The sequence below is a fragment of the Metschnikowia bicuspidata genome (assembly GCF_001664035.1).
Source record: "Metschnikowia bicuspidata var. bicuspidata NRRL YB-4993 chromosome Unknown METBIscaffold_1, whole genome shotgun sequence".
NCBI lineage: Eukaryota > Fungi > Ascomycota > Pichiomycetes > Serinales > Metschnikowiaceae > Metschnikowia > Metschnikowia bicuspidata.
In genome coordinates, this window is record NW_017387731.1 from 5265835 (window position 1) to 5293818 (window position 27984).

At 46.3% G+C, this 27984-nt stretch overlaps 14 protein-coding genes across 14 annotated transcripts; 7 read left to right on the forward strand and 7 right to left on the reverse strand.

Annotated features, from left to right (window-relative positions):
- Positions 1–168: 168 nt before the first annotated feature.
- MSW1 (tryptophan--tRNA ligase) lies at positions 169–1275 on the reverse strand (the record flags this gene model as incomplete). The annotated part of the gene is made up of 1 exon (XM_018856620.1): positions 169–1275. One exon carries the CDS (start codon positions 1273–1275, stop codon positions 169–171), a length of 1107 nt encoding a protein of 368 aa, XP_018714991.1.
- A 256-nt stretch (positions 1276–1531) lies between these two features.
- Positions 1532–2263, reverse strand: CKB2 (casein kinase 2 regulatory subunit; the record flags this gene model as incomplete). The annotated part of the gene is made up of 1 exon (XM_018856850.1): positions 1532–2263. One exon carries the CDS (start codon positions 2261–2263, stop codon positions 1532–1534), a length of 732 nt encoding a protein of 243 aa, XP_018714992.1.
- An 834-nt stretch (positions 2264–3097) lies between these two features.
- On the forward strand, positions 3098–6034 carry METBIDRAFT_10648 (uncharacterized protein; the record flags this gene model as incomplete). Its single annotated transcript, XM_018853818.1, has 1 exon — positions 3098–6034. The coding sequence occupies one exon, from the start codon at positions 3098–3100 to the stop codon at positions 6032–6034; it is 2937 nt and encodes a 978-aa protein (XP_018714993.1).
- Positions 6035–6529: 495 nt separating this feature from the next.
- On the forward strand, positions 6530–7696 carry METBIDRAFT_10649 (iron-sulfur cluster assembly protein; the record flags this gene model as incomplete). Its single annotated transcript, XM_018853819.1, has 1 exon — positions 6530–7696. The coding sequence occupies one exon, from the start codon at positions 6530–6532 to the stop codon at positions 7694–7696; it is 1167 nt and encodes a 388-aa protein (XP_018714994.1).
- Positions 7697–7819: 123 nt separating this feature from the next.
- On the reverse strand, positions 7820–8686 carry PEP12 (SNAP receptor; the record flags this gene model as incomplete). The annotated part of the gene is made up of 1 exon (XM_018853820.1): positions 7820–8686. One exon carries the CDS (start codon positions 8684–8686, stop codon positions 7820–7822), a length of 867 nt encoding a protein of 288 aa, XP_018714995.1.
- A 204-nt stretch (positions 8687–8890) lies between these two features.
- Positions 8891–9904, reverse strand: TRR1 (thioredoxin-disulfide reductase; the record flags this gene model as incomplete). Its single annotated transcript, XM_018856763.1, has 1 exon — positions 8891–9904. One exon carries the CDS (start codon positions 9902–9904, stop codon positions 8891–8893), a length of 1014 nt encoding a protein of 337 aa, XP_018714996.1.
- Positions 9905–10428: 524 nt separating this feature from the next.
- On the reverse strand, positions 10429–10884 carry METBIDRAFT_36764 (uncharacterized protein; the record flags this gene model as incomplete). Its single annotated transcript, XM_018856774.1, has 1 exon — positions 10429–10884. One exon carries the CDS (start codon positions 10882–10884, stop codon positions 10429–10431), a length of 456 nt encoding a protein of 151 aa, XP_018714997.1.
- Positions 10840–12038, forward strand: SOD1 (superoxide dismutase). The gene is made up of 2 exons (XM_018854368.1): positions 10840–11293; positions 11521–12038. The coding sequence occupies exons 1-2, from the start codon at positions 11281–11283 to the stop codon at positions 11970–11972; spliced, it is 465 nt and encodes a 154-aa protein (XP_018714998.1). The 5' UTR covers positions 10840–11280; the 3' UTR covers positions 11973–12038.
- Positions 12039–12103: 65 nt separating this feature from the next.
- On the reverse strand, positions 12104–12949 carry METBIDRAFT_10654 (hydroxyacyl-thioester dehydratase; the record flags this gene model as incomplete). The annotated part of the gene is made up of 1 exon (XM_018853821.1): positions 12104–12949. One exon carries the CDS (start codon positions 12947–12949, stop codon positions 12104–12106), a length of 846 nt encoding a protein of 281 aa, XP_018714999.1.
- A 208-nt stretch (positions 12950–13157) lies between these two features.
- On the forward strand, positions 13158–15416 carry METBIDRAFT_134619 (TFIIH/NER complex subunit). The gene has a single exon (XM_018854369.1). It carries the CDS (start codon positions 13366–13368, stop codon positions 15316–15318), a length of 1953 nt encoding a protein of 650 aa, XP_018715000.1. The 5' UTR covers positions 13158–13365; the 3' UTR covers positions 15319–15416.
- A 98-nt stretch (positions 15417–15514) lies between these two features.
- Positions 15515–16411, forward strand: RPF1 (rRNA-binding ribosome biosynthesis protein; the record flags this gene model as incomplete). Its single annotated transcript, XM_018856868.1, has 1 exon — positions 15515–16411. One exon carries the CDS (start codon positions 15515–15517, stop codon positions 16409–16411), a length of 897 nt encoding a protein of 298 aa, XP_018715001.1.
- Positions 16412–16791: 380 nt separating this feature from the next.
- MSN5 (karyopherin) lies at positions 16792–20891 on the forward strand. The gene has a single exon (XM_018854372.1). It carries the CDS (start codon positions 17172–17174, stop codon positions 20871–20873), a length of 3702 nt encoding a protein of 1233 aa, XP_018715002.1. The 5' UTR covers positions 16792–17171; the 3' UTR covers positions 20874–20891.
- An 18-nt stretch (positions 20892–20909) lies between these two features.
- On the reverse strand, positions 20910–21959 carry METBIDRAFT_35902 (uncharacterized protein; the record flags this gene model as incomplete). The annotated part of the gene is made up of 1 exon (XM_018856669.1): positions 20910–21959. The coding sequence occupies one exon, from the start codon at positions 21957–21959 to the stop codon at positions 20910–20912; it is 1050 nt and encodes a 349-aa protein (XP_018715003.1).
- Positions 21960–24154: 2195 nt separating this feature from the next.
- PFK26 (Pfk26p) lies at positions 24155–27461 on the forward strand. Its single transcript, XM_018855700.1, has one exon. The coding sequence runs from the start codon at positions 24338–24340 to the stop codon at positions 27260–27262; it is 2925 nt and encodes a 974-aa protein (XP_018715004.1). The 5' UTR covers positions 24155–24337; the 3' UTR covers positions 27263–27461.
- The last annotated feature ends 523 nt before the right edge of the window (positions 27462–27984 follow it).

The window sequence follows — 27984 nt, forward strand, 5'->3', positions numbered from 1 at the left end:
AATTGTGATGTCCAACGCCTACTGCAGAAATCGAATTTCAGAAAGACTCACGTGAGTTAAATCGTGAACTATTCCAAACGATTATCTAAAACTTTATATACAACATGCAACCTCTCCACTGCATAGCTCAATGGTTCATCGTGTCATTTTCGACTCGAAACAAATGGGCTACAAAAGCCCTACCAATCTCTTAATCTCTTTTATGTTCACCAGTGCTATTTCCCTGGCTTTTGTTGTGCCTTCTGCACACACGGCGTCTATGTAAGACTTGTCAGCCATCAAATTGTCGTACATAGTCTTTGTCTCTTTGAACTCCTCCACGACAAGCTCTGTGACATAATCCTTCAACTGTTTGTGGCTTCCGACCCAAGCCAATTCTTTCACTGTTTCGTCCACTGTCTTATTCAACAAACCAGAGATGATATTTACGAGGTTAGACACGCCAGGTCTGTTCCGAGGATCAAATGTAACTGGTCCTTGCACGGAGTCGGTCACCGCCCTACGAAATTTCTTAGCAATAGTATCGGCGTCGTCATTGATGAAGACAGATGAGCTCTGGTTGGCGTCCGACTTGGACATTTTCTTGGTAGGATCACGTAAAGCACCTATTTTCTTTGTAGGTGTCAATATTGTTTGTGGCAAGGTGAAGAACTTGCCATATTTGTGATTGAAAGTCGATGCTATGTCTCGCGAAAGCTCCAAGTGCTGAGACTGGTCCTCTCCCACTGGCACATGAGTTGCATTGTAAATCATGATGTCAGCGGCCTGGAGCACAGGGTATAAGAGAAGTCCGGCCTTGGTGGCTCCCATGGCTCGTTCGCTGTATATATCTGCGTCGTCCTCTAGTTTCAGCTTCAGCTTCCACTGCGTCATCCTGTTGAGAGATCCCATACTAGTGAGACATGTGAAGATCCAATACAACTCTGCATGTTCAGGAACGCTTGATTGATGGAAGAGAATACAACGCTTTGGGTCTATTCCAGCCAGCAAAATGTTTGCAACAGCCCCATATCGGTTTTCATGCAACGCTGCTGATGAAGGAAGTTGCGTGACTGAATGAAGATCGGCCGTCCCAAATATACACTGTGTATCCTCAGGCGCTTCTGTTGAAATCTGCTTCCAGTTCCGGAGCGCACCTAGGTAATTTCCTAGATGAACGGCGCCAGTTGGTTGTATCAAAGAGAAAATTCTAGAGCCACGTGGGAAGGCCGACAACTTATCAAGCGTTGCCACGGACGAGAGACTTCTGATATAACTCACTGTTTGCGGCGACATTGCTTCACTTTTGCCACACGTTGAGTCAATGACATGCGAAATTTGTAGAGTGCGCAGTTCTTCATTGGACATCTTCGCCAATACTTTGTGCGTTGAATGCCACTAATCAATCAATCGGCACTACAGTCTGTGTGAAAAATTACAATGGTGAGAATTAAACGTGTTCTGAATGCTCAGAAAGACTTGGTGGAATTTTGGAAGTATCTTCTAATGTACAATTTACCTATTACACGTACGTCACGCCGCCCCAAATTCGTCAGCTGTCTTGTTTTCCAGCATCAATAAAGCCACCATTAGTGTTAACTATATTTATCCCTTTTGCTTGAAGCCTCTTTTCGAGCTTCTGTCTCTGCAAACATCTCCATCTATCCAACTTGGAGTATTCGTGTACCTTGAAGCCAAAAACCTTTGGGACATAAGTTTCCTTACTATGGGCAGGCACAGCTTGGGGGAAGTTTTGAAAGAACATTGCCGGGAAGGATGTTCCAAAATAAGCACCGTCGACCACCGCATGACGCCCCGATTTTGGGTTGTACAAATCCTCGCATTTGGCACAGTAAAGTTTTACCGGCATCGTTCTCGACTGGTCAGTAAGACCTACGGGTAATAGCGGGTGTAACTGGCAGTTAACTCTCGGACAGTAGCCAAAGTCACCATTTTTGTACTTCTCGAACATTTTATTCAAGCCTCGTTGTGTTAAAATGTATCTGGCATGAATCAAGCCATATAAAACCCTGGCATTTTGTTCCATGTCGTTACGGGCATCTTCAGGCTGCAGCTCTATATCAACCATGTCTGTGATAATATCCACTAAAGTTGGCAATTTTCCCACCTCCTGGTTCAACCCGGTGAGATTAAATCTATCTCTAATATAGTCATCGTCGATATCGCAAAAGTACTCGTTGCCTTTAATCCCCAAGAACAAGTCTATCCAGTATTCCGTAAAGTCAGAACTGGAGTCACTGTACTGCTCATTATCATATGACATGTTTATCTAAAAAGATTTTCGGTTGGATTTACGACTATTTGTGCCAGCAAGGGGTGAATCTTGCACGTTCGTACGTGTGTACGAGTGAGATGTTTTCCGCTCTTCTTTTCCCTTATGTGAAGGATGCTGCCTCACCTTCGATAGTTGAAGATACACTCAAGTGAAGGGCATTTGTTCGTTCACAAAGATTGCTGAGTATTTTGTGTAATCAGTCGAAATTTTTGGAGACATTCGAGTTGAATGAAATATGGGAAATTTGTGTATCAGTCGTTGTCGTTTTTTAGTACCTTGTTTTGAAAAACGAAAAAACCTTGTAATATATGCGAATACTAAGAAACCTGAACTCTAATACTATTTCTATTCCAAAGTTTTTGCTTCTTCTTGTTGAAAGCCCCAAAACGCCTCAATATATTCTAGAGTAGCTGAAGATTCTAAAAATGAATAAATTCTTATCTCAAAAGTAACTCATCTTCAACGCATGCACTGAAATGAGTACCCCTCCATATGTTCAGAACATTCATTTCAATAAGCTACTGTACGAGACAATAACTTCAAGCATATATATATGGAGCTGAAAAACTTGAAAATGATGCTTTTCAGAAAAAGAGTCCCAGAAAGCTGGTAGAAGGGTCCAAAAGATTTGGTTTTCTCCCCTGAAATTGATCAACATTGTAAACAAAGTACTAGAAAACTGAGCTCCGGCATTTGGCGCGGTCTGCTTAACGTATGTGCCCTTGAGCAACTGCAGATAGTGTTGGAGAAGCGAAGCACTATTTTCTACTCAAGTTGCATTCACAAAGGGTCAGAAAGCTACTTCAAAAAGAAAAACAGGAGATGAGGCTCCTAGTTCTTCCACAGGAATTTCATAATGGTGAAGTTCATACAGTGGATATAAACCTGGAAAATGCTTTGGTTGCGACCGGTGGAATAGACCAAAAGGTTAGCGTATGGAGGCTAGAACAGTTTACCGATTCCATAAATAAAGAACCACCCAATTTGACCGAAATAGAACCTCAAAAAACGATAGACTGTCATCACGCAACTGTAAATTTCGTGAAGTGGTCACCAACAAACGGCAATCAAATGATCTCTGCGGATGAAAATGGAACGATTGTTAAAACAGACCTTGACGTCGATAAATGTGAAACAATCTTCCCAACTCCCTACTTAAAAAGGCTACAAAAAAGTACAGCTCTCGATGGGTGCTGGTCCATAGATGGTCGCTTATTTGCCTGGAGTACTGCTGATGGCGCAGTTCATATTTATGACGGGGTCAGAGAGACACATCAATTCCTAATACCGCAAGCTGATATAAGTGCTGAAAAAAAGGCAACTCTACAAAGAAGTGTTACCTTTGATCCTAATGGTAAGTATTTGGTGACTTTAGGTGACGATACTATGGTAACAGTGTACCAATATGAGTATGACAAAAACAATGATTATAGGTTTCAGGTTGCCAATAGAGTTTCAAAACTCATGAGCAACACCGTGACGAAATCATCTGGAGCCAATTACAGAAGAATTTCATGGTCTTGCGACGGAGAGTTTTTTGCAGTCCCAAACGCAACCAAACAACTGACTTCGGTTGTATCTCTTCTTTCTGCTTCTCTGGGATGGGATAACAACATTAGTCTAGTTGGGCACGATATGGAGTGTGACCTTGTGAAATTTGCGCCTCACATATATCAGAGAAAAAGCAAAAGCGAACCCGCCTCTATCGATTCTGACCTCGAGATCTTGGATTTCGAGGTATATCATATCATAGCTACTGCTGGCTCTGACAGCTCTTTGGTGTTGTGGAACACAACAAAGGAAACACCTCTTTTTGTCATGCACAATATATCCCCTAAGCCATTAGTGGATTTAGTTTGGGACAAAACAGGCAGCATTGTGTTAATGTCGACACTCGATGGGAAAGTTATTATTGCGGGCTTCTCAGAAGAAGAACTTGGCCAAAAATCTTCCTCTGAATTTTTGAAAAAGATTAAAGCGAGTCAAAATCTAGCAAAGAAGCAAAGTCTGAACAAAAGTTCCAGTGAAACACATGGTGCAAAAAAGTCAAAAGTCCCTCTAGAGTCCATCAGTCAAAAAGATGCTATTGGAGTCCGAGACGAACTAATCATCAGTGACCAAAATGATGAGCTAGTTTTAGCCGATCCCAACAATTCACTAGTAACCAGCATCTCTCAACCAAGCGAGGTCGTTCCTCAAGTTTTAGCACCAGGACTCCAACTTATGTCTTATCCTGAGAATGATTTAATGTCTAGGATCGAAGAGAGAAAGCCCACTGTTACCCCCAAAAACCAAGAACAATCACCGAAAGTGGGAACACTGAACCCATCTTCTGTTCCAAAAGTAACCTTGAAAAACGGAAAGAAAAGAATTCAGCCAACGACTTTATCAAATGGGACAACAAATTCTGTAACTCAACGAATGTCAGCAAAGGATGTAACCTCCGTTGAAGTTACCAAGATGGGTATGGAATTCGACAGACCTTCCTACACTGTATCCGAAGAGATGATAAAAGATAACAAACGGCAAAAAACATCAGATGACAGTCACTTAAAGAAAAAACCCAAAAGAGAGCTAGAACCAGTTAAGTTTATTGGATCTGTAGTGGCAAATCTAGCCACAACATTTGCTCAAGTGCGATTGTCGGCCCCAAAGATACGATCTGCGTTCAGAGTTTCAGATACGTCTTACACGCTTGATATAAAAAACGGACTGGGAAATGAAAGTGCACCATCCAGAGTTACTTGTCTCAAGAATGAATCGCAAGTTTGGTCAGACTTCATTCCGCAATTCGTTCAACTTGCTACCAGAGGAAATTTCTTCTGGGCTCTATGTACTGCTGATGGCACAATCCATACATATTCAAGCACATCTGGTAAGAGATTATTCCCTCCAATAATAATGGGATCTCCCATATCATTTTTGGAGAGCAAAAACCAATACTTGATGGTCGTCACTTCAATAGCAGAGATACTTGTGTGGGATTTAGACAAAAAGAAAATTCACATGAAATCGCCACTGTCTTTGGCCGCTTTGCTCGACTTAAACAGCAAACTTCAGGAAAACACTTTGAGCAAGTCTGATAATATCACTATGTGCTCCATTACCTCAAAAGGGTTTCCTGTGACAACTCTATCTAATGGTTCCGGGTATATTTACAATATTGACATGGAAGTTTGGCAGACTGTCACCGAAGCCTGGTGGGCATTTGGATCGCATTATTGGGACTCTATTACTGATGACAAGGTTTCGCCGGTCTCGGACAGCCCAAGAACGATAGGCGAACGCGAAGGCTCTTCTTTAATCAGTATGTTAGAGCACAAAACAAACGAAGAATTGCTAAGGAAAAGCAGAACAGGCAGAGGCAAATATTTCAACAAAATTTCGAAGAATATGATGATGAAGGAAGGATTTGAAAATCTCGAAAACACAGTTTCCTTGTCTCACCTAGAGAACAGAATTTTGTGTTCCGAGCTTTTGGAAGAGCTGGAAGACTTTAAGGATTTTCTCATCACTTATTCCAACAGGCTTTGCGAGTTGGGATTGCAAGCAAAACTTTTTGAGATGTTTGAGACGGTTTTGGGTGAACAAGATCAACTGGCTGACACTGACAAGTCAGTGAACTCTCGAATTTGCGGTCTTAACAGACACGATCTTCTCAAAGACATAATCCTTTCTTGCGCAGAACACAGAGACGTACAAAGAATACTTGTTTACTTTGGTACCAAGATTGGATTAATATCCCGAGATTACGAATAACTCAACAATTTGTGAACAACAATATATCATTCGCTGTTATCATGGCCCATTGAAGAGCAGTTGCCCCTTTCAACCTCAGACGGTCGCTTGTGGCGAATGCGAACCCCATTTTTCACTAATAAGGACCCATATTAAAATTAATAATACCGTGAGAAAAATATCAAAGAGAAAGCCGCTGTATTGATTGCTTAAGATATGGCGAGTGGCCATGAATATGTTTTTTGATGATTAATTAATCAACTATGGAACGCAAAGGCCCCTTTCGTAGGCGGCTGACTAGACAACTATATCAAATACACTAGGACTAGATACTTACACCCAAAAGATGACATACAGGTTACATCTAAGTGCTTTCGTGTCTCGAAAGACACTACAAAGTATAGTTACCTACATCCCTGGTGTACTGATGTTACATTGCGTCGTTGGTATGGCTTGCACCGATTTGAGACGACATAAACTGGCTGAGTCGATGCGCATACTTCAACATAAAGTTCCATGACTAAATTACTAAAGACATTAAAAGCCCACTCAGATAAAGTGTGGAGCGTTTCTTCCCATGATAAGTTGCCTCTTTTAGCCACTGCATCTAGTGATAAGACTAGTAAAATTTATCAGCTATCCTTGGAGCACAATTTCCCGCTCATAGGGGTATTGGAGGAGACCCACAAGCGGTCTGTGCGTAGCGTCGCCTTTAAACCACAATTACAATCATCCGAAAATGAATTTATCGACTTGCCAGCACTCTCTGCTGGGTCATTTGACTCAACGATATCTATATGGGGCATTGATGAACCCGAAGACTTATTAGAGAATGAGCAATCAGACGAAGAAGACGGGGAAGAGTCCAGATTGAAGAGAGAAGTGGATATGTTAATAAGTCCAAAAAATGAATGGAATTTAATGGCTTTGATCGAAGGCCACGAAAACGAAATCAAAGCAGTGGCGTGGAACCGGTCAGGAAACTACTTGGCATCATGCTCTAGAGACAAAACAATCTGGATTTGGGAGACAGATCCCGAGACGCTCGAAGAATTCGAGTGCATATCTGTTTTAAGTGATCACGAGCATGACATAAAACATATTGTATGGCACCCAAAATACAATATCTTGGCCAGTTCGTCTTACGACGATACCGTGAGATTGTACCAACAGGACGCCGATGATGAAGATTGGTCCTGTGTCGGAATTCTCAGTGGGCACGAGGGAACTGTTTGGTGTTCTCAGTTTGAAAACCCTTCCAGTCCCACCGCTTCAAAGGACAAAATCAGACTTGCTTCTTCATCTGATGATTCAACAGTGAGAGTGTGGACATGTGACAAACCAGGCGATTCCTCTCGCGAAAATTCCGACCTTCCAAGCTCCATAAAGCATGAGTCGGATGAAATGCACTGGCTGTTAGAGCAAGTGCTTCCACAAGCTCACAAATATGCTATTTACTCTGTCTCTTGGTCAGCCAAAAGCGGAAGAATTGCCTCTGCAGGAGCCGATGGTCAGATTGTCATTTACAAAGAGAGCAACGGCGAATGGGAGATTGAGAGTTCAATAAAATCTGCCCATGGGGTATACGAGATAAACTGCGTTTCATGGTGCAACTTAAGCAATGGAGCGGAGGTTTTGGTGTCCGCAGGCGATGATGGAAATATCAATATTTGGGAGGCTTGAGCATAGATTAGCATCGGAGTTTACTCAGATGATGTGATGGTAATGGAGAAGTTTGACAAAGACAAAAGAATGGAAAAAAAAGGTTGAGTTGAATGGAATATAAATACACCATATGGCGCTATATCAGAAAATGAGTCCGATTAGTATCACCGACCCAAAGACACCAATTAAAATGAGAAGACAACAGAGCATTCTACCACCCGAGCGTCTCTGATAACGCTCCGCACGACGTAGTTCTCTGGAAGCGCCTCGGGCATCAGCACTATAACTGAGGATATTGTCTTCAATAGTATCGACTTGGAATTGTTGTTCCTGTACGATATCCTGCAAGTTCAGGAAGATCTCATTGATTTCACGAGTATCCTGCGAAATTTGCTGAATCTCTCTTTCTCTCTCTTCCACCATCAACGATTGCTGTTCAAGTTCCTCCGCATTGATGGGTTCATACGTGATTTGCACCTGATTCTGATCTGTTCCATGCTGAATCTGGCCGGCCAGAGACGAGTCAGTAGCAGCAACCGCAGCATGACCGGTTTCGACAACCTCAGTTTCAAAAGCTTTGAACTTACGCTGGCAGCTTTGAAATTGGCGCAAACTGTTTTTGACTAAATTGAGGGAAAGCGCCTCCTTTTGTCTCAAGTACCTCAAAGTGTCTTCATCCTCATGATTTGCCTCGCATTCATTTAAATAAGAGTTAAGCCTTTGTGTCAATTGATTTATACTCTTGAACGCCTCGGTACATTTTCCAGTGAGCCCCACATATTTCCGGCTAATAACACCCACATTTTCGCCTTGTGCTTCTCCAGATTCTCGTAGATTCTCGTATTCCCGGACTAGATTCCGGATGGAAACCAACTGATTCAGATTGATGTCCTGGAGTGTGGAGTCTATGGATTTGGAGATGGAGTCGAATTCGGGAAAGTCTTTGTAATGAGCGGAGACGACACTTGCAGCCTCTAGGTCTTCTGAGAAAACATTGCTAAACGACATGTGGGATATAGGGATTGGTGGCACAAGATGATAGAGGGGTCTTGGCTCGACCAGAGATAGCGTTGCACGTGATCATGGATCAGCGCGAAGCATGACGGATCTTGAGGCTCAGCCAGAAAGCAAACTACGGTGTCGGGAATCTCCATGATATCAAATTATAGATAAGCTTCTGTATATATTATATGCTTACAATCTGGCCAAAAGTCAGTCCTCTTCCTCCTCAAACTTGGCGAGACAATCGAGGGCAGCCATGCAACCGGTACCGGCAGATGTAATGGCCTGTCTGTACTTGCTGTCTTGCACGTCACCAGCAGCAAAAACGAAAGGAACAGAGGTAGCAGCAGTGCCCGGAGTCGTCTTGATGTAGCCGGCCTCGTCGGTTTCCAACTGGTCCGCGAAGATCTGGGTGGCTGGGATGTGGCCGATGGCGTAGAACAAACCGTTGACTTGAAGAGACGACGTCTCCTTTGTCTTGTTGTTGACAATGTCCAAGCTGTTCAACAACTTGCCGTCGCCCTTGGCCTCAACAGCAGAGGTGTTCCACAAGACCTCGATTTGCTTGTGCGTGGTGGCTCTCTTTTGCATGATGGGAGAGGCCCTCAAGACGTCTCTTCTCACAAGCAAGTAAACCTTGGAGGCGTACTTGGTCAAGAACAACGCCTCCTCACATGCCGAGTCACCGCCACCAATGACGGCCAAAGGCTTGTTTCTGAAGATTGGCACAGCACCATCGCACACAGCGCAAGCAGAGATACCCTGTTGCCAGTAGGTTTCCTCGCCTGGGATGTTCATTCTCTTGGCGGAGGCACCTGTGGAAATGATGATGCCGTCGGTGGTGATGGGCTCCTCGTCCTCGTTGAACTCGGTCCACAATTTGAATGGTCTCAGAGACAAGTCGGCCTTGGAGATGGTCTCGGTGATGATCTGGGTGCCGAATCTTTCACTCTGCTTTCTCATGTTGTCCATCAATCCAGTGCCGGTGATTCCCTCGGGGAAGCCGGGGAAGTTCTCGACCTCGGTGGTGGTCGTCAACTGACCGCCGGCGGCAATGCCGTTGGCCAACATCCCTTCGTACATGACGGGCTTGGCCTCGGCACGGGCCAAGTAGATGGCCGCGGTGTGGGCGGCTGGGCCGGACCCGATGATAGTGACTTTGTGGTGAACCATTCTGAAGATGTTTTTGGTGAAGCTGGTGTTTCTGATAAGCTGACTTCTCATGCGATTTGTGGTGAGAAATCCGGGTGTTTAAATAGCAGATTTGAGCTGAGGGTCTGGCCGCGGCTGGCCTGACAAATAACTGCGTGGCACTGCAGACGGCGCGCTTCTTATTAATTTTTCCACGCGATCGATAAGTCCATTCTTTTTTCCCAAGGCGCTGCATGCGGAGGCCGAGGCTCGGGGCCCTAATTCTCGGGGGACCTCTGGCGCGGCCAGCCGCTTACAATTGGCAGGGCCCGTTTCGCGGGCCAGACCTGCGATTTTCTGTCGCATTCACAGCTGAGTGATAGGAAAGGCAACAACGCAAGGACAAATGGTGGACCGCGCCTGTAGATGTCCCGTGCCTGTAGATGCGCCGTGCAGTTGTCGCATGATTCTTCACCTCACATTGTGTGGGACGCCCGTGTCTGATTGTTCATGGAAGGTGGGTTCGCTGCGCTTCACGGGAAAGTCGCTGGGGAGCTGCACATGGAGATTTATAAGCACGGGTTGAACATGCGCTTTTCGGGGCCCATCCTACTTTTCTACTTGAGGACGAAATCAGTGATGATGGGATCGTGCTGATATTTTGGGTTGAGGAGCGTGTTTGTCAAGAACCACTGGAGGCCCTTTCTTCTATGCTCGAGCCAGCTCTCCAGCTGCCATGCGCGCAGCAAACTGAAAGTATCCTTTGGGGGAAGCACCGGGAAAACGTCGTCCTTATAGGCCTTCGTGAGGGCGTTTCGGAGCTTTTCGATATCACTATACCGCTTATATAGAAGAATCAGCGAGTGTAGAGCGTTATCAATGACCACCCTAATAGACCACACAACGTACAGTCCCGAGAGCCCGTCTCCCGAGATAAGGTGCCACTCTCCGACCATCACATCGGTGATGTGCGAGGCGTCCGTCACGTGGTCATGCGAGCTGACGCCTTCAGTAAGCTGGATGGGCGCCGGGGCGACATGTTTTAGCTTAGTTGCTTGTTTTTGCGGCGCCATTACTCTGTCCAGTGAACTGCTTATGGTGTTCTTTCTGACAGGATGATGGGAGGTGCGGGTGTGGCTTGTCGCAATTTGAAGTGGGGGGCCTGAGGCAATAATTCCTCAGCGACCGAACTTTTGGTTGCGAAGATCAGCAGAAAATTTTACTATCAGGTATATCTACAAAGCACTCAATCAGAAGCGCGCGTATCTGAAAGGTCTCTGCGGCGTTGACAATGCCACCTAGAGAATTCGATGGCTCATTCAGGCCCACAATTTCCACAGCAAACGTCCTGCACACAACGCCCGATTCAGCACGGAGTCACCGGCTGGCTCTCCCCCCGGGAAAATAAAAAAAGCCGGTGGCTCGCCCCTCCACTTCTTTGTACATAAACAAGATATATAACATAAAAAATGGTTAAAGCAGGTATGTTTCCACTCCTCCGACTATGCCCTAGGCAATACAAGTGCCTAGACTGTCACACATCTTTTGCAGCAATCAATTGCGTGGCTCACCATATGTTAACCACTGGGGTGAGCAAATTATTTTAACTAATCGGTACACCCAAAAAGTTGACATCGGCCACTCTCCAAAACACGCATTCCAGGTGCCAAAAGAGCCAGGTAATGGTCCAATACTAACATGCCCCATAGTTGCAGTTCTTAGAGGAGACAAAAGCGTTTCTGGTGTCGTCACTTTTGAGCAAGCCACCGAGGCAGAGCCCACGATTATTTCTTGGGAAATCACCGGCAACGAACCCAACGCCTTGAGGGGTTTCCACATCCACACTTTTGGAGACAACACCAATGGATGCACCTCTGCCGGCCCTCACTTCAACCCATTTGCCAAGACCCATGGAGCACCAGAGGATGACGAGAGACACATTGGTGACTTGGGTAACATTATCACGGATTCCGAGGGTGTTGCCAAGGGCACAAAACAAGACTTGCTTGTCAAGTTGATTGGTGCCAACTCGGTTCTCGGTAGATCTGTCGTTGTCCACGATGGCACTGACGACTTGGGCAAGGGTGGTCATGCCGACTCTTTGAAGACTGGTAATGCCGGTGGCAGACCAGCCTGTGGTGTCATTGGCTTGACAGAGTAAGTTTAGGTTACGTAAAATAGGTTGATGACTAATGCAAAATCTCTTGTTTTTTAAATCCAGATTATGGTCACCAAAGTGTACGGAAAACATCGCTTTCGAATTCTCCTTGCACAGTCTGTTCGTTTTGGATCCTACACAGCAATGGAAACCGAACCGCCACACCTCAAACGACCATCACCTATGACCTGGATTGTATACCCTCTGCTTGTTTCGTTTATTCCCATGATTAGCCCTTCATCAACATAACAAGGTTCGCTATTCTTGTACCTGAAGTCTTGGATTGTTGTATTGGGGTGCAACGACGAAAAGAAATGTAGCATTGCCAGCACCAAGAATGGTCCGGAAACAACTATACCCTTCAATTCCTCTTGATGACAGAATTCTGCATCGTAGTGAATTTTATGTAGATTGTATGATAAGGCATTGAAGCGCATGAGTTGTGAGAGACTAAACTTGATGTTCTGCGAGTGCAAAAAGCCTTTGGTTTCGGAAAATCTTGATGCGTTTTCACGGAAGGGCTCATTGGTGTATAAAAGTGTTCTGTATTCTTTCATCACCATCGATTCGTCTTTGCGGAAGTTTCTTGAAATATTGACAAATGCATTAGGCCCAAGACACCTCACTGAACTGACGTTTTCCTCACATACAACCACGTCGCCACATACTGGCGGCAACTTCAAGTACTCGATGGACCCACCAACCCACATTCGGCGTTTATATAGCTCATTATTTTCCACGTCTAACGGAGCCTGGTAGTTATCATATCCATCAAGGCCAAGTTGGGTATTTGACTGCGTGTTGAAAATAAAAAGCGACCCATAAAGGGGTCCAGAAACTTGAGAGCGCGTGGAGATAACCTCGTTCAATAACTTGTTCAAGTGATTGTGACCGCCGATAGAATAAGTATCTTCCCAAATCCAAGTTCTTGGTGCAATTATATCAGCCCACCTTCGGGTTTGCGCTTTGATTCTGCACATTGTTTCAATCAGGTTTGGCAAGTGAAATTGAGGAGGTACACCAGAACTGGAAAAGCTGTTTTAGTCGTAATTCTTGAGGCTAGTCATCGAGAATATTTTAAGTAGTCCATGATGCATTCTTCGGATGACAGTCGTTGAGCGCGAAAAGTATGTCTCACTGATGAAAAATGCTGTAGTTGGCTAAATCAGTTCCGATTGATTCCCGTAGGTTTATAAAATATGTAAAATCTCATCGCCAGCACAAACTTTGAGCCTTTGTCAACAGAAGAAATCGATATTTTTATGCGTATTCTCCTCATTATAAGTGAAGAAACTGTACATTCGCCCTCCTACATCTGCAGGTAACATTTGCGATCACTCACCGAAGTAGACCTCTGCCGATTCACTATCACCAACCCATCGAAACTGCCCTTAAAATGGCAACCGTGTCTGGCGCATGTGTAATCTCCAAAGTGTCTGGACTTCTCCAGATATATGAGGATACAACTCCTTCGAAACTCATCTGGAAAGCAATTGACCAAGACAAGTCTCTTGAGATTCCCTTGAACAAACTATCCAAATTACAGGCATCGCCCGAATCGTCACCCAAAATGCTTCTCCGGCTTTTCTATCAACTTCCTGACACTCCTGATGTCAAAGATCTCAGACTCACATTCAATAACCGTCAAACCATGACAATAGTCAAGGAAACTTTGCAAACGATTGTGGCGCGTCAAAAAACTGTCATTAAGGACACACCCACACCTGCCCCAAATGCACCAAACTCTGCTAATGGAACGCCCACCCCGGGTACTGATCAGACTTCTGAAAATTCACCTTCTCCCGGAGACCCTTTGGATTTCTCCAGCCCACAATCATTGAGCGATGCCAGTCTACTAAAGAACAGGCAGCTTCAGCAGAAACTTCTCTTGGAGAATAAAAATCTCCGAAACATTTTTACGCAATCAGTAATTAAGTATAAACTCTCGCCGGCGATATTCTGGTCAACAAGAGTCGGCCAGCTACGGACATTTGCATTGAGTATTTGTCAGCATAGGGGTCCCTACAATGTGCTTTCAACAATTAAGCCCGTCGCCACATCCGACAACCAAGTCAATGTCAATGTAACGAGAGATACGATCAAGGAGATATTTGAAACGTACCCCATCATTCGCCGTGCGTGTCATGAACTAGTCCCCGTAAAACTAAACGAGGGCGAGTTTTGGTCTCGTTTCTTCAACTCTAAATTGTTTCGGAGACTACGTGGAGACAAAATCAACAACACGAACACGAGAGGTGATACTGTCATCGATAGATACCTTTATGTGGATGCAGATTTTGTGGAGGACGAAGAAAAGGGCGTGGATGGTAAAATAGCTCAGGCCGCCAAAGAAAGGAAGGTGAATAAGTTCATTGATTTACTAGGCAATGAGGTTGACAACTCGCAAAAGTTGGGAGTGTCTCCAGACTTTACAATGAAGTTTTCAGACGAAACAGACGGAAAGAATGGCTCCAAATCGAATGCCAGAATCGACCCGTCTTCTGGTAAACGAGAAAACGAGATGTTAGTGTTGATGAAGAACATGAACAAATTATCTAGTAAAATGATTGGGTACAGCAACAACAACCCCTCAGATAATAAAGCAGAAGAAGCAATTGAAGAAATGGAGAAAGAAGTGGAAATCACTGATCTTAACGACGCGAGCGAAATTCAATATATTGAGCTTAACTTGGATACCCACATTTCAAAACACAACTTGGACATCGAGCGTTCCTTGCCAGTACAGGAGCAGCCGAACATTGTCTCGCTGGATGTTGAACACTATTTTGAAGAAAATATATTCACGGCTCTACCACAAGGTATTGACTTGAGTGAAAGTTACGAGTCTCGATGTGACGAAATAAACAGAGCCAACCATGACATCACTGCATTAGTTAAGCACAACTTCAGAGTGTTCAAACTGACCCACGGCTATAAGGATACGAGACAGTCATCCGAAATCCCACTTCTAGACGACCTGACTATCCAGAATATCATCAGTTTCAACATCACTCTCACTGAATTCTTACTGCATTTCTGGAACCTATTTACGAACGGTGGAAACCCCGTTCAATTGAAGAAGTTATTTACTGCCTTGCGTAGCAGTCAAACAACATTGACAGAGCTTGAAAAACAGCTCAAATCTATTATCCAAGAAAATCCCCAGGCCAAAGAAAATGAAAAATTGCTTGAAAAATACCTTAAGGATTTAGAAGCATGCATACATCCGTTGACCTCTTCGCTATCTAAAGCGATCAATGACTACGTTACTGCTGTGCGCGCTGCTAATGAAGAATCGAGTCAAGAAAATTTGCTTAATGAAAATGGGAAACGGCCGCTAGCGGGGTAACGCATATTTGATATAGCTCAAAAATTGACAATGACTGTACATCCATGTCGTGTTCCCATAACAATGCAATATCGAGACATTGCAGCCGGAGGGCTCAAGCGGGTCTTTTGTGCACGCCTGGGATGAGGGTTGCAGGGCCATCGCGGAAAAGAAGCTGAAAAGCTCCACGCTACATATTCTTAATATTAAGACCGAAATGCCCGGGGAACAAAAAACCAACGAGGTGTTGAAGAACATTCGGAATAAGCAAAGACGACAAAAAGTCTTTGCTGCTATCCAAGCTGAAAAGGCGAAGGAGAGACATCTGGCGAGAGCCACCCGTGCCAAAGAGGAAAGGGAGAACCCTCAATTAAAGGAAGAGAGACTTGCTGCTAATATACCAGAGACCATTGAGTCCAAGAGAGTTTTTGATGAAACTATTGCAGCGGAAGTAGAAGGAGAAGACGAGTTTGCTGAGATTTTCAGCAAGTCCGAAAGGGAGCCTAAGGTCTTGATCACGACCAATTCTGGGGCAAAAAAAGCAGCGTACGAGTTTGCAGATATCCTCACTGAGTTCATTCCAAATGTGACTTTCATCAAGAGAAAGAGAGAATACCTGATGAAAGAGATGGCAGCTTATTGTTCTAACAGAGAGTTTAGCGACTTGATTGTCATCAACGAGGACAAGAAAAAGGTCAATGGCCTTACTTTCATCCATTTGCCAGAAGGCCCTACTTTCTATTTCTCAGTGAGTTCGTTGACGACAACCGAAAGAATCAAGGGGCACGGGCGTGCCACATCGCATATTCCTGAACTCATTCTCAATAACTTCAACACGAGACTAGGTAAGACTGTTGGCCGCTTGTTCCAAGCCATTTTCCCTCCACGTCCCGAGATCCAAGGAAGACAAGTCATCACATTGCACAACCAAAGAGATTACGTTTTTTTCAGAAGACACCGGTATGTCTTCCGCAACGAAGAGAAGGTTGGTCTCCAGGAGCTTGGGCCGCAGTTCACATTGAAGTTGAGAAGACTACAAAAGGGGATCAAGAATGAAACGGAGTGGGAACACAGACCTGACATGGAGAGAGACAAGAAAAAGTTCTACCTTTAGGTGATATTTTTTACTTCACCAGGTGAACTTTATGATACCTTTGAGCTTTTCACCAAGCCATGGTATAGGTTGGCTCTCAGCGGCGGGCGGCACATCTGAGCATCCGCCTCGGAACGCGCGTGATGCGCGACCGTTCAAGGCTTGGATAGATAGAGTCTAGCACATCCACCATGGATACCATAGAAGTAAGACATGTAGAGAATTCGCCAGGATTATTTCGCCAGGTCAGCTCTCCATGAACATAAACACGCTGATACGAAACGAGGCTCGTGCCGAATAAAGTGACGTTTTTGGCACCCCGGAGCACATCCGTACATCCGTCACGCCCCGTGCTTTGTATTGGGACCGAACGGTCGCCCGCCTTTGATTGCACACAAGCAAGTGCGCTGCCTCACACGAAATATGTTTAGACAGTAACGCAGTTAACGGATACTCGGCCATTTTCAGATCGCACCGGCAAGTATAACAAGAGTCTGTCACCACAGAAGCTCTGCTCTGCCTTTTCTCATTGGAACACTGCGCCCTCCCCGTATATTCCTGAACTATTCACTTTTTCCATATCCCCGTTTTATTTCGTTTTCCTCTGGACTTCGTTCCATACCCTATCCGTTCCAGAACATTTGAGCGATTTTTTTTCAAGACTTCAGGTAAACACCAGCCAAGGCCCTCACTGTGGATTCAACGATTGGCAATACTAGCAGCTGTCCCAAGCCAACCATTCTGAATTCTTTGAAGACGCAGATCAGGCACATTGAGAAGGATGATGCCCATAGAAAATGGCGGAGTCACCCGCATTCTCCAGGCATTAGAAGTCACCTACGACCCGAAGTCCACCAATGCTACTAGAAGAGAAGCACAGGTATTTTTGGAATCTGTCAAGGCCAGTGAGGAGTCGCCATTTTGGGGATTTCAATTGGCGCTTCCCGAAAACTACGGCTCCAACTACATCGTGCGGCATTTTGGGTTGTCGCTCCTTCAACATGCAATCAGCAAGAAATTCCACACATTCGATCGCTCGAAAGTGCTTGTGATTAGAGAATGGATTTCAACGCTTGCAGCGAAGACGCTCGAGGACGACTCCCATTACATAAAGGAGAAATTGGGGTTTTTATGGGCGTCGCTTGCCAAGCGTATATGGGGCTCTTTTCTTGTGAAGGCAAAACTGGAGTCGCAAAACGACCAATTGACGACAGAAGATGCTGAAGATGGTTGGGTTTCCATGGATGCAGATTTGTGGAACCTCTGGAACAGCACCACGCAGACCAGAGAGTTATCTCTAATCATCTTGAGGACATTGTTTGAAGACATTTATTTGCTTGATGATCCTGTCGCCAGCAAGCGGACAAATATTCTCAACCAGATTAGTGTTATGATCATCACACCCGACTCAGTGCTTGAACAGATCTACGAACCGAGCCCGACATTATCGATGTGCAAATACTCGAAAGATGGATGGTTTGTTGAATGGAGCAAGTTTCTAGTTGAGACGCTAACGAAGAACGACTCCTCTTCACCCGTGGTGCAAAAATTTGCCCCTAAAATACTCAGTACGTTTAAGACTTGTTTGCATTGGGTTCAACCCTCTGTATTGAAAAGCGAAAACATCTTGATGACCTTGATAAACATCTTGACTGTGCCCGATATGAAATTGAAAACTCTTGCAATTGACTGCTTGCATATACTCTTCACAAGATCTTATAACGATGCAGAGGACTTCGAATTTTTCATCGGGAGCATTTTCACACGTGAAGGTATTGAGAAGCTTTCGAATTTCTATATTTCTCTCGTTGTTGATCCAGATAACCTTGATGAACAAGCGTATGCCTTGCTTAAGAAAACAGTCGAGATGATTGTTTCTCTAAGCGAATATTTACAAGTACTGCTGCCTGCAAAGTCCAGGATAAACTGGGACAAGTCGAGCGTTGACCTCTATCTTCAACTTGTGTTGAACACCACAAAGCATCCAAGCCCAATAATTTCAGGTCTCTCCTTGCAAATGTGGGTCACAACGCTCAGAGTTGATGAACTAAGCTCAAAACCTCAGGTGGTTCAGTTGCTCATGGATTTGTTGGAGATTTCTGCGGATAGAATAATTGATTATCTGGCCCTTGACGAAGAAGTCCCATCGAGGAAATTTCTTGATTTGGATTTTGACTCAGCGGCTGACTCTGCGCCATTCTTAGCAAATTACAAAAAGTTCCATGAGGACATCGTCAGAATTACCGTCTGCAAAAAACCTGAAGAAGGCATGGAATGGTTGGAGAGAAGGCTTGAGGCGTTTTTCAGTTCCCCATTGGGCAATCTATGCATCACACAGCCAAAACTTGAAGAGAAATCAGAGGCATACAACTACGCTATTGCACAATTCAATGTTATCGAGAACAGCATTCGGGGAGTGTCTCGTTGGAGAATATGGTATACTGGAGAAGACTTTGAAGTAAGAAATAACCGTTTAAACGGATTGGTCGAGGAGTTGGGAGAGAGACTCTTAGCCATGCAGCTTGCATCGCCATTACTCATCCGAAAGCAAGTTCAAACCATGGTTCAATTCGCCCCTCTTTTGAAAGACGTCAGCCCATTGATGCTCAAAGTTTTAGAAAAAATCTTGGTGACTGCAACTTTTGAATATCAGGACAACATATCCGACGAAGAAAGAGAGATCGTACGTGATTTAAGGACAAGCTGTGGAACAGAGCTTAATAGATTGGCATATATCATGCCGGAGTCCCTTAAAAACATATTTGGTGACCTCGAAACTGTCATTTCTGACATTTTGTCTTCCAACAAGGTAAGCAACCACGAGAGCGTTGCTTTCAAATCCTTTTTATTAGTGATCGCTTCAAGATCATCTATAAACGATAAAGAAGAATTATTTGCCAAAATTGTTGATCCTGAACTATCAGCCTGGTCATCTCCTGAAACTGAGAAGGGTCTTATGGACTTGCACTGGTTCATGGAAAGAATTGGAATTGTTGAGATTGCACAATACTTCCAAAAGAGAAATATCCGAGCTGACACCAATCTTCTTGAGGCAGAAATGGACGACGAAGGACGTGCCTTGAAAACTCAGTTAAAAGAGCGATGGTCCTCCATTTTCCCCATTCGTGCGACTAGAATTTTTATTCAGTACAGCATTGAAAAGTTGAACCATGAGTCACCAGAGTTCATTAATTTGTTGAGACTTTGGAAACCTCGAGTTAGGCCCATCGTTCCCCATATTCTACAGCTTCTCACACAAATTCAAGCTTATCACAACCCAAACAATTGGCGTGACTTGCCGGATGCTGTATTCAGTTTTTTGCGGTATAGTCGCATGGAGAGGTTTTGGCAACAGGGTGTTTCCATCCAAAGCAAAGAGACATTCATTGAAGAAAGTGTCAAGGCAGCCTTGACTTTGAGAGAATTTGCTGATAGTGTCGGTCATTTAATTCGTTACACACGCGAATACGCGTATTTAACAATTGGCTCCTTGTCTCAGTTGGAAGACACCCTCTATGAAATCCCAGATATCGCGACATCTCTATGGCGTGCTCTAGCAGGAGATGTTGTGGGTGTCACTCTTCACAGCTGGAAGCACATGATCAATAGCTGTCTTCGCAGCGTGGTGAAAAATTGCCCGATAAAGTATGTGGACATTTTTATGGCGGAACTTTTGCCCAGAGCTCTTCAGGATATTGACAAGCTTTTGGTTGCAAGATGGGAAAAGGTTTACATGACTGGATTACAGCTCCAAGGAAATGAAAATGACACTACATTGAGCGAAGAGATGATGGAGGAACATATGCTTAGGCAGCTCACAGCTACAGTGGTCAGACTTCTTATGGATATCGTGCCCCAAGTCAACGCCAAAAATGTGACGGACACTCAATTTGCGTGCAAAAGACTAGTGACCACCGACAAAGAAGTGATGGGAGCCTTCTTACAACTTTGCTGTCACATTATCGGATTCAAAGACACCAAATGCTCCTTCAACACAATATTGATTACTCGCAATATTCTTCCCAGTATTGTTTTCAAGGACGACAATGTGGATAAATATCTATGCGAGACATTCATGAAGTCTTTGTTGAATGTGATTATGGATGACTACTTCGTCGAAACCCATTCAGAAGCAGCAACGGCTCTTACGACGCTTTATTGTGCTTTGAGGTCCAAGAGTGACTATCCCGTTCAGATTCTTCTTGACACTCTCCCTAATATCACGTCGCAGCACATGAGCAACTTTGAAACATTGTTGGTGGGATCGCGTTCTTTGCGCCACCAAAGATCAGCCCTCCTAGAATTGATACGAATTGCAAAGACAAACCAGTCTGAAGTTAGTGAGGAAGAGGAGTTGAAAGACAGAAAGAAACAACTTGAAGAAGCAAATCTTCAAAGGAAGAAGAAAGAGGTTCCTAGCGACATCATGAACGATCCCTTTACAGAAAACGGCGCATTAAATAAGCTTTTCGAGAGCGAGTGAAATAGTCATATACAAGAAAATAGTCCGCAAGCTTCATCACTTGGATGGATAAAGCAGTAGGATCTCCCTTTTGAGTTGACCAAGATTGTCGCTGGTTGCATCAACAGCCATGGACGAAGGTTTCTTGGAGCTTAGATCGTCCAAGAACTCTTTAACAGATCCACCCACGCCAAAGTAGTATTGCTTCGCAGCAACAAGGCCCAAGTAAGTTTGCTTGTCTGCCAACAAATCGACCAACATGGACAGAACTAGAGGGAGCGACTCGGGTGAGTATATGGTCTCGGAGGTCACGATGAGGTCTGGGGAGTAGGGAGAGACAAGCTGCACGAACTCCTCGCCCCATGAGCCAGATATGAAATGAAGCTCCAAATTCTTCTCCCTGAGCGCAGAGACGAATTTGGCGAGGAGCGCAGGTGTGAGGAGAATCTCGTCATTGCCCAAGGGGATTTCCGAGTCCATGAGACCATTCAAGACGTCTTCAGCTAGCGTGGACGCGTAATGCACCAAGATGTTGGGGAGAGTGACCAAGCGCAACACCTCAAGATTGAAGTCGGAGAAGACGAACGTGGACTGCTGGGAGTGCGATGGCGCTGCAAAGAGCAACAGCAACAAGTGGCACGTCGGAAGCGCAGTGCCACAGCCAAGCTCAAGGACCGATCGAAAGGCTTGTATTTCGCCGGATTCATGTAGCGTGTGCAACCTGTCCACCAAGTCGTAGGAGCATTCCCACAGCTTGAAGCCTCCTTCGTAGACGTTCTTGCGCACGTCCACCTCGTCCGAAGAGTTGCCGATGAGGATGCTGTGCACTTCGTTGGCGTCCTCCCCTTCCTCGGTCATGACCTGGTGCTTGATATCGAAAAGCTGGCGCCTGTAGACAAGGTTCCCCCCCGGGGTGTGGTGGTTATCAAAGGAAAGTCTCACATTGGCCAACGACAGGAGCAAGTCCTCGAGCCGGTGGGCCTTGGGTGGGAGAGCCACCAGTTGGGGCTGTTTGTTGGGTGGTGCTTGCGGCGGCGTGGCGACCGGGCCACATGCAGACTCGCTGTCCGAGAAGTCGTCGCCGCTGAAAGCAAAGGAAAACAGCATCTTGGGGTTGGAGGCAGGCGGGGCCGGCATCGTAGCACTAGAGGCATCGCGAGGCCCAGGCAGGCATATAAGGCGGCATCACATGACGCCTTTTAGGCGGGGCAGAGCCGGGTCCCAGGATTGGCCCGGGGCAGGCAAGCCGGGGGCTGCAGCGTCGGGAGGGTGTCTGGAAAAAGCGGTGATGTAAGAAAAAAAGCGATGTCTACAGAAAGCCCAGTCGAGCCAGGGCCAGCGATAGTAGCAGGCTCGCCTGCCCCGCACTTTATGTAGGGCCAGGTGGGTCGCGGTGCGTGGGAAATGACCGATGGGCAGAATGCCCCGGCCGTTTCTGGGGCAAAAGTGTTTTTTCTTGGTCCGTTTGCCAGGGCCACTTGAGATACTTGCGGCGCCGGGCATGTGGGGCTTTCGTCGCAGCATAGGCATTAACATAGGCAGTACCAGGAAGTGCTAGGCAGTACTAGGCAGTACTATAGGCATTTACATAGGCATTAACATACGCATTAACATACGCATTAACATACGCATTAACATACGCATTAACATACGCATTAACATAGGCATTGACATAGGCAGTATTGTAGCCAGTATTGTAGCCAGCACTATAGAGAGTATTGTAGCCACTATTGTAGCCACTATTGTAGCCACTATTGTAGACAGTACCATAGCTAATATTCTAGCCAGTATTACTGCCGTACTATAGTCAGTACCATAGGCAATATGATAGCTAATATTATAGCCAGTATTATATCTAATATTATGTTTTGGCCAGTAATAGCCAGTATTGCTGCCAGTATTATGGCCAAAACTATAGGCAGTATTACTTCCAGTACTGTAGGCAGTGGCATAGCCAGTATCATAGCCGGAAGTATAGACAGTATTATAGCTAATAATATAGCCAGCACACTGCCAGCGGCACAAGCAGTTCTATAGCTAATTTTATAGCCAGTAGTCAGTATTACTGCCAGCATTATAGCCAGTACTTCTGCCAGTGCTATAGACAGTACTATCGACAGTAGCATAGGCAGTATTATAGACAATAGCATAGGCAGTATTAGCATAGGCAGTATTAACATAGGCAGTATTATAGCTAATCCAATAGCCAGTATTACTGTCAATATTATAGCTGATCTTATAGCCATTATTTCTGCCACGGGAATAAGCAGTAATACAGCTAATACAATAGCCAGTGGACTAGCCAGTGTTACTGCCAGCATTATAGGCAGTACTCCGGCCAATACTATACCTAGTAGCATAGGCAGTACTATAGCTAGTATTATAGCCAGGAGCATAGCCAGTGCTTTGGCAAGTACTACTGCTAGTACTATGGCCCATATCATGGCCCGTGTCATGGCCAGTATTATGGCCAGTATCAGCCAGTATCAGCCATTATTACCGTACTACGGCCAGTACTGTAGGCAGGATCATAGCTAATACAACAGCCGGTATTACTGCCAGTACTGCCCATACCGGCAGCACCACAGCACCGCCTCTCTGGCTCAGCTCACACCCACCAAAAAGGCACCGCTGCGTCGTCCACGGCCCGGGTTCTCCGCCTGGCCCAGGCACCCCCGGCCGCGCCGCCACTAGAACACTAGAATTAAAAGAGTGTGTACCTAGTAATAATTATATCTGTGTTGTTAGACAAGTTACGATACCCGGTAAATTTCGACCATTGGGTAGACCAGCTATTGATGATAGATTAGTTCAAGAAGTTATTACGACAATTGTTGAGCCTATTTTCGAGTTAAATTTCTCTAATCGATCTTTGGATTGAGGCCTAATCGTAGCTGTCATACAGCTGCTGAATAATAAAATACCAATCTAAGGATTCGATTTGATATATTGAAGGTGATAATAAGGTTCTTTTGATCACATGGATCATAAGATTCTGATGAATATAATAGAAAAAAGAGTTCAAGACCCTACAATTTTAAGCCGGATCAGAGCTGGTCTAAACGCAAAATATTTGAAGGTGGAATAGTAAGTCCTCTATCATCAAATATCTGCTAAGTTTTACTTGATAAACATATATATATATATATATAATATATCTTATATATATATGGTGACTTCTAAATATCAAGGATCTGCCCTGCCAATGCGACACGGCCAGGCAGACCCCTCCGCGCGCCGTGGGTGCAGGCCTCCGGCTAGCCCCATTTTCGCTAGCCGGAAACACACGAGCCTCGCCAGGCCAGCGGTTGCCGGATCCCCAGAACCCCCTCCACGCCACCGTTTCTGCACCTCCGTTCCGCCGCCATCGCCCCGGCCCGACGTCTCCTGCACCGTCCTGCCCGCCGCCCTGCCAAGCCGCAGTGCCGCCAAACAAAGACCCCCCCGTCCGCTTGCCCCGCCTGCTCGTGGCCGGACCCCCCGCCATGACCGAGCACGCCCACAAAGACGCCGCCCGCCCGCAGAGGCACCGGTCGCTTTCCATCTCCAACGCGGTGCTCGAGCACCTGAGGCTCGCGGGAAAACACGTGGCCTTCAACAAGAAGGGCGACGTCATCGTGGGCCTCCTGACCATGTCGCCGGCGTCGCCGGCGTCGCCCTGCTCCATCTCCGACTGCGACGAGGAGGACGGCGCGGCCGGCGCCGCCGCGCACGGGCCCAGCCTCGCGCACAGGCTCACGGCCGTGGCCGGCGCCGACGAGCGGGACCTCGCGGCAAGGAAAATCTCCATGCCCAACTTGACCCGCTTCTGCTCGCACCCGCACCCGGGCACGTTCTCGGCCAGCCCCATGCGGCTCAGCGCGCTGTTCTACTCGCACCAGAGCTCGCACGCCAACCTCCCGGAGTTCAACAAGCGGCCGCTCACCGACACGCCCATCGTGTCGAGCGTGACCTCCCCGGAAACGAGGTGCCAGTCCAGCGACGACGAGGACGACACGCTCTTCTCGCTGTTCAAGACCCCGGGCGACAGGATGCCGCAGCCCAGGGCGCCCGGCGCCGCGCCGCCCGCGGACGCGCTCCGCAAGACGAAGAACATCTCGCACTTGAGCTTGACCGACCTCAACGCCTGCTCGCCCGCCGCCGCGGGCGCGCCCCCGGTGCCTGCGAGCAGGTCTGTTCTGCCCAGGAACACCGACGTCGGGACGCCCCTCTCGCCCTCCACGGCCATCGACACGTCGGGTCTCCAGGCGTCCGAGGACGTGGCCACGGTCAGAGCACAGCCCATGCCCGAGCCCCCCGGCGCGCCCGAGCCCCCCAGCATGCCCGGCAGGGCGACGTCCGACAAACACGTCCCCGTAGTGCGGCCCCTGGCGGTGAAGGCAAAGTCCTCGGTCAGCTCGGCCGAGCTGACCCGGCGCGAATCGTCCCGACTCGACCCCGACGTGTTCTACCAGCTCACGGAGGACCTCATCCAAGACGCGCCGCCGGACCTCCAGAACCAGTTCGGGAAGACCCCGTCTTTCGAGAAGTTGAAGAACTTGCTCTTGCTGAAGCCTTTCCCCAAGGCGAAGAAGGCGTACACGCTCAACATCCCGGGCCAAACCTCCTCCAAGATCTCGCCGGACGGGAAGATCGCTTCGGTCGATGTCGGCTCGAAGTTGGTCATTGTCATGGTGGGCCTTCCTGCGCGGGGCAAGTCTTACATCACGAACAAGCTCACAAGATACTTGAACTGGATTCAACATGATTGCCGAGTCTTCAACGTGGGCAACACCCGAAGAATGGACAAGGACAATGCCCTTGGCCCGGCCCATCGCCCGTTGCCGGACACTAACACCCCCCTGCCTTTCAATGGACAGTCGCCTCTGTCGCAGCCCATCTCTCCCACCTCGCATTCTGCCGACTTCTTCAACCCGCAGAACGAAGCTTCAAACCACCTCCGCGAAAAGTGGGCCATGGATACCTTGGACAGTCTCTTGGACTGGGTGTTGAACGGCTTCGGCTCCGTTGGCATTCTTGATGCCACAAATTCCACCGTCAAAAGACGGCTCAAAGTCCTAAAGAGAATCCAGGAAAGGACAAACGGAGAGTTGAAAGTCTTGTTCCTAGAGAGCATCTGCTCGGATCCGGCCATTCTCGACACGAACATCCGTTTGAAATTATCGGGGCCTGACTACAGGGACATGGACCCAGAAATAGCCTTGAAGGACTTCTTGGGCCGTTTGCGGAACTACGAAAAAGCATATGAAACCATCGATGAAGTCGAAGAGGCAACTCCTGGGTACCAGTACGTGAAAATGATTGACGTGGGGAAAAAGGTCGTGAGCTACAATGTACAAGGCTTTTTGGCTTCCCAGACAATTTACTTTCTATTGAACTTCAATTTGTGTGAGAGACAGATCTGGCTTACACGCCACGGCGAGAGTGTGGATAATCTCATCGGAAGAATTGGCGGTGACAGTGGCCTCACGAAACGTGGCCGACAGTTCTCAAAGGCATTGAACCGCTTTTTGAGCTATCAAAGACGTGAGTTTCGCAAAAAGCAACTCGAACGATTTTCGAGCAGACTCGAGCTCAGATATAACGAGCTTACTGGGAAACAAACTGGGAAGGGTGCTCTTCAAGATAATCATCCGGTGGAAATACCAACCGAACCAAACTTTTGTGTATGGACGTCTATGTTGGTGCGTTCTGTTGAGTCTGGAAATTGCTTCAATGACCAGGAATATAACGTCAAGGCTATGAGAATGCTCAACGAGCTCGGCGGAGGTAAGTTCGATGGAATGACATATGATGAGATTCGTCGGAAGCATCCAAAGGAGTACGAGAGCCGCATTAAAAATAAACTTTCCTACAGATACCCGGGTGTCGGCGGTGAGTCATACCTTGATGTTCTAGTGAGATTGAGACCTTTGATCAACGAAATCGAAAGGACGACGGATCATTTGTTGATCATATCCCACAGAGTTGTTTTGAGAGTTTTGTTGGCCTACTTCATGAACTTGGACAAGTCATCGATTGTTGAATTGGATGTGCCATTGCATACGCTCTACTGTTTGGAGCTGAATCCTTATGGAACAGATTACAAAATGTTTGAGTATGACGAAGAAACTGATTGGTTCCGCAAAGTGGAGCCAGAACACCAAAAGAACGTGAAGGAAGTTGGTGTTAATTTCAGAGAGAGAAAGTACTCGGTCATTCCAACTGCGCCTCCACTGCTGGGAAAAAGCAGAAAAGAGGTTGCCGTGGACTCAATATCAGGAGGTCGGCAGCCTGCCGTCCATTTCAGTATCCGAGCTAGTCTTGGCCAAGGCCTGGAAGAGAAAAGGAATGACGAAGAGAGAATATTGAGTCTCAACTCTTCGTCCTCGCGAAAGCTCGCAGACTTGAACAAGATGCGCATGCCCTAGAAGTAACCTTGCAGGCATCAGGGAAGCATAAAGAGAGGTAACAACTACGGCCAAAAGAGTTACCTTAGTGGCAGGCGCGTGGATAATCAAATGAAGTACCACAGAGGCATACGATGATTGTAAGGTAGAGATAGAATAATGGGAAATTTCGTCCATAGTTAATATTTTGCATAAATCACCACTCGAGTAAGCCGTCATTTGTGAAAATAGGTATCCAACTGAGGATTGGTTCGACTTGGCTCTCCGCGGTGCGTGTTGCGGTCAAACATAGCCTTTTTCGAAACATGCTGAGGGATTGCAAAACTTGTCTTGTTAGTGACACATTTCAAAGACACCCTTCACATAAAAGAGTTATTCGTACTATATTTCACTTTTTCCTTTCTTCACATTTTTTTTTTCTCAAATTCTCTGAGAAGAGTTTACCGACTTCTTGTTGTATATTGGAACAAAACTCCGCAGAAAGGTGTATACTTTCCTCCCCACTGGCGTTTCTCTCATTACTGTAATTTGCGCGCGCGCTCGCAACCTCATCTAAAGACAAGTCGTCTTGCCATCAGGTTCCACTTAGTTCATACTCCATACTCGAAGGAAACCTACGAATTGAAATCAAGTCTCTCGCAGAAAGAGACCACACAAACTACAAGGCATAAAAATTATTTTGACGGAGCGTAGAAACAGGTTTTTCTGGCTTTAAGTCATTTGCGGGCTCTGCTGTCGTTCAC

Bases quoted from the DNA above. Each gene is read 5' to 3' on its own strand.
- METBIDRAFT_134619 (XM_018854369.1), top strand. From the start codon at position 13,366: ATGGCAACCGTGTCTGGCGCATGTGTAATCTCCAAAGTGTCTGGACTT.
- MSN5 (XM_018854372.1), top strand. From the start codon at position 17,172: ATGATGCCCATAGAAAATGGCGGAGTCACCCGCATTCTCCAGGCATTA.
- PFK26 (XM_018855700.1), top strand. From the start codon at position 24,338: ATGACCGAGCACGCCCACAAAGACGCCGCCCGCCCGCAGAGGCACCGG.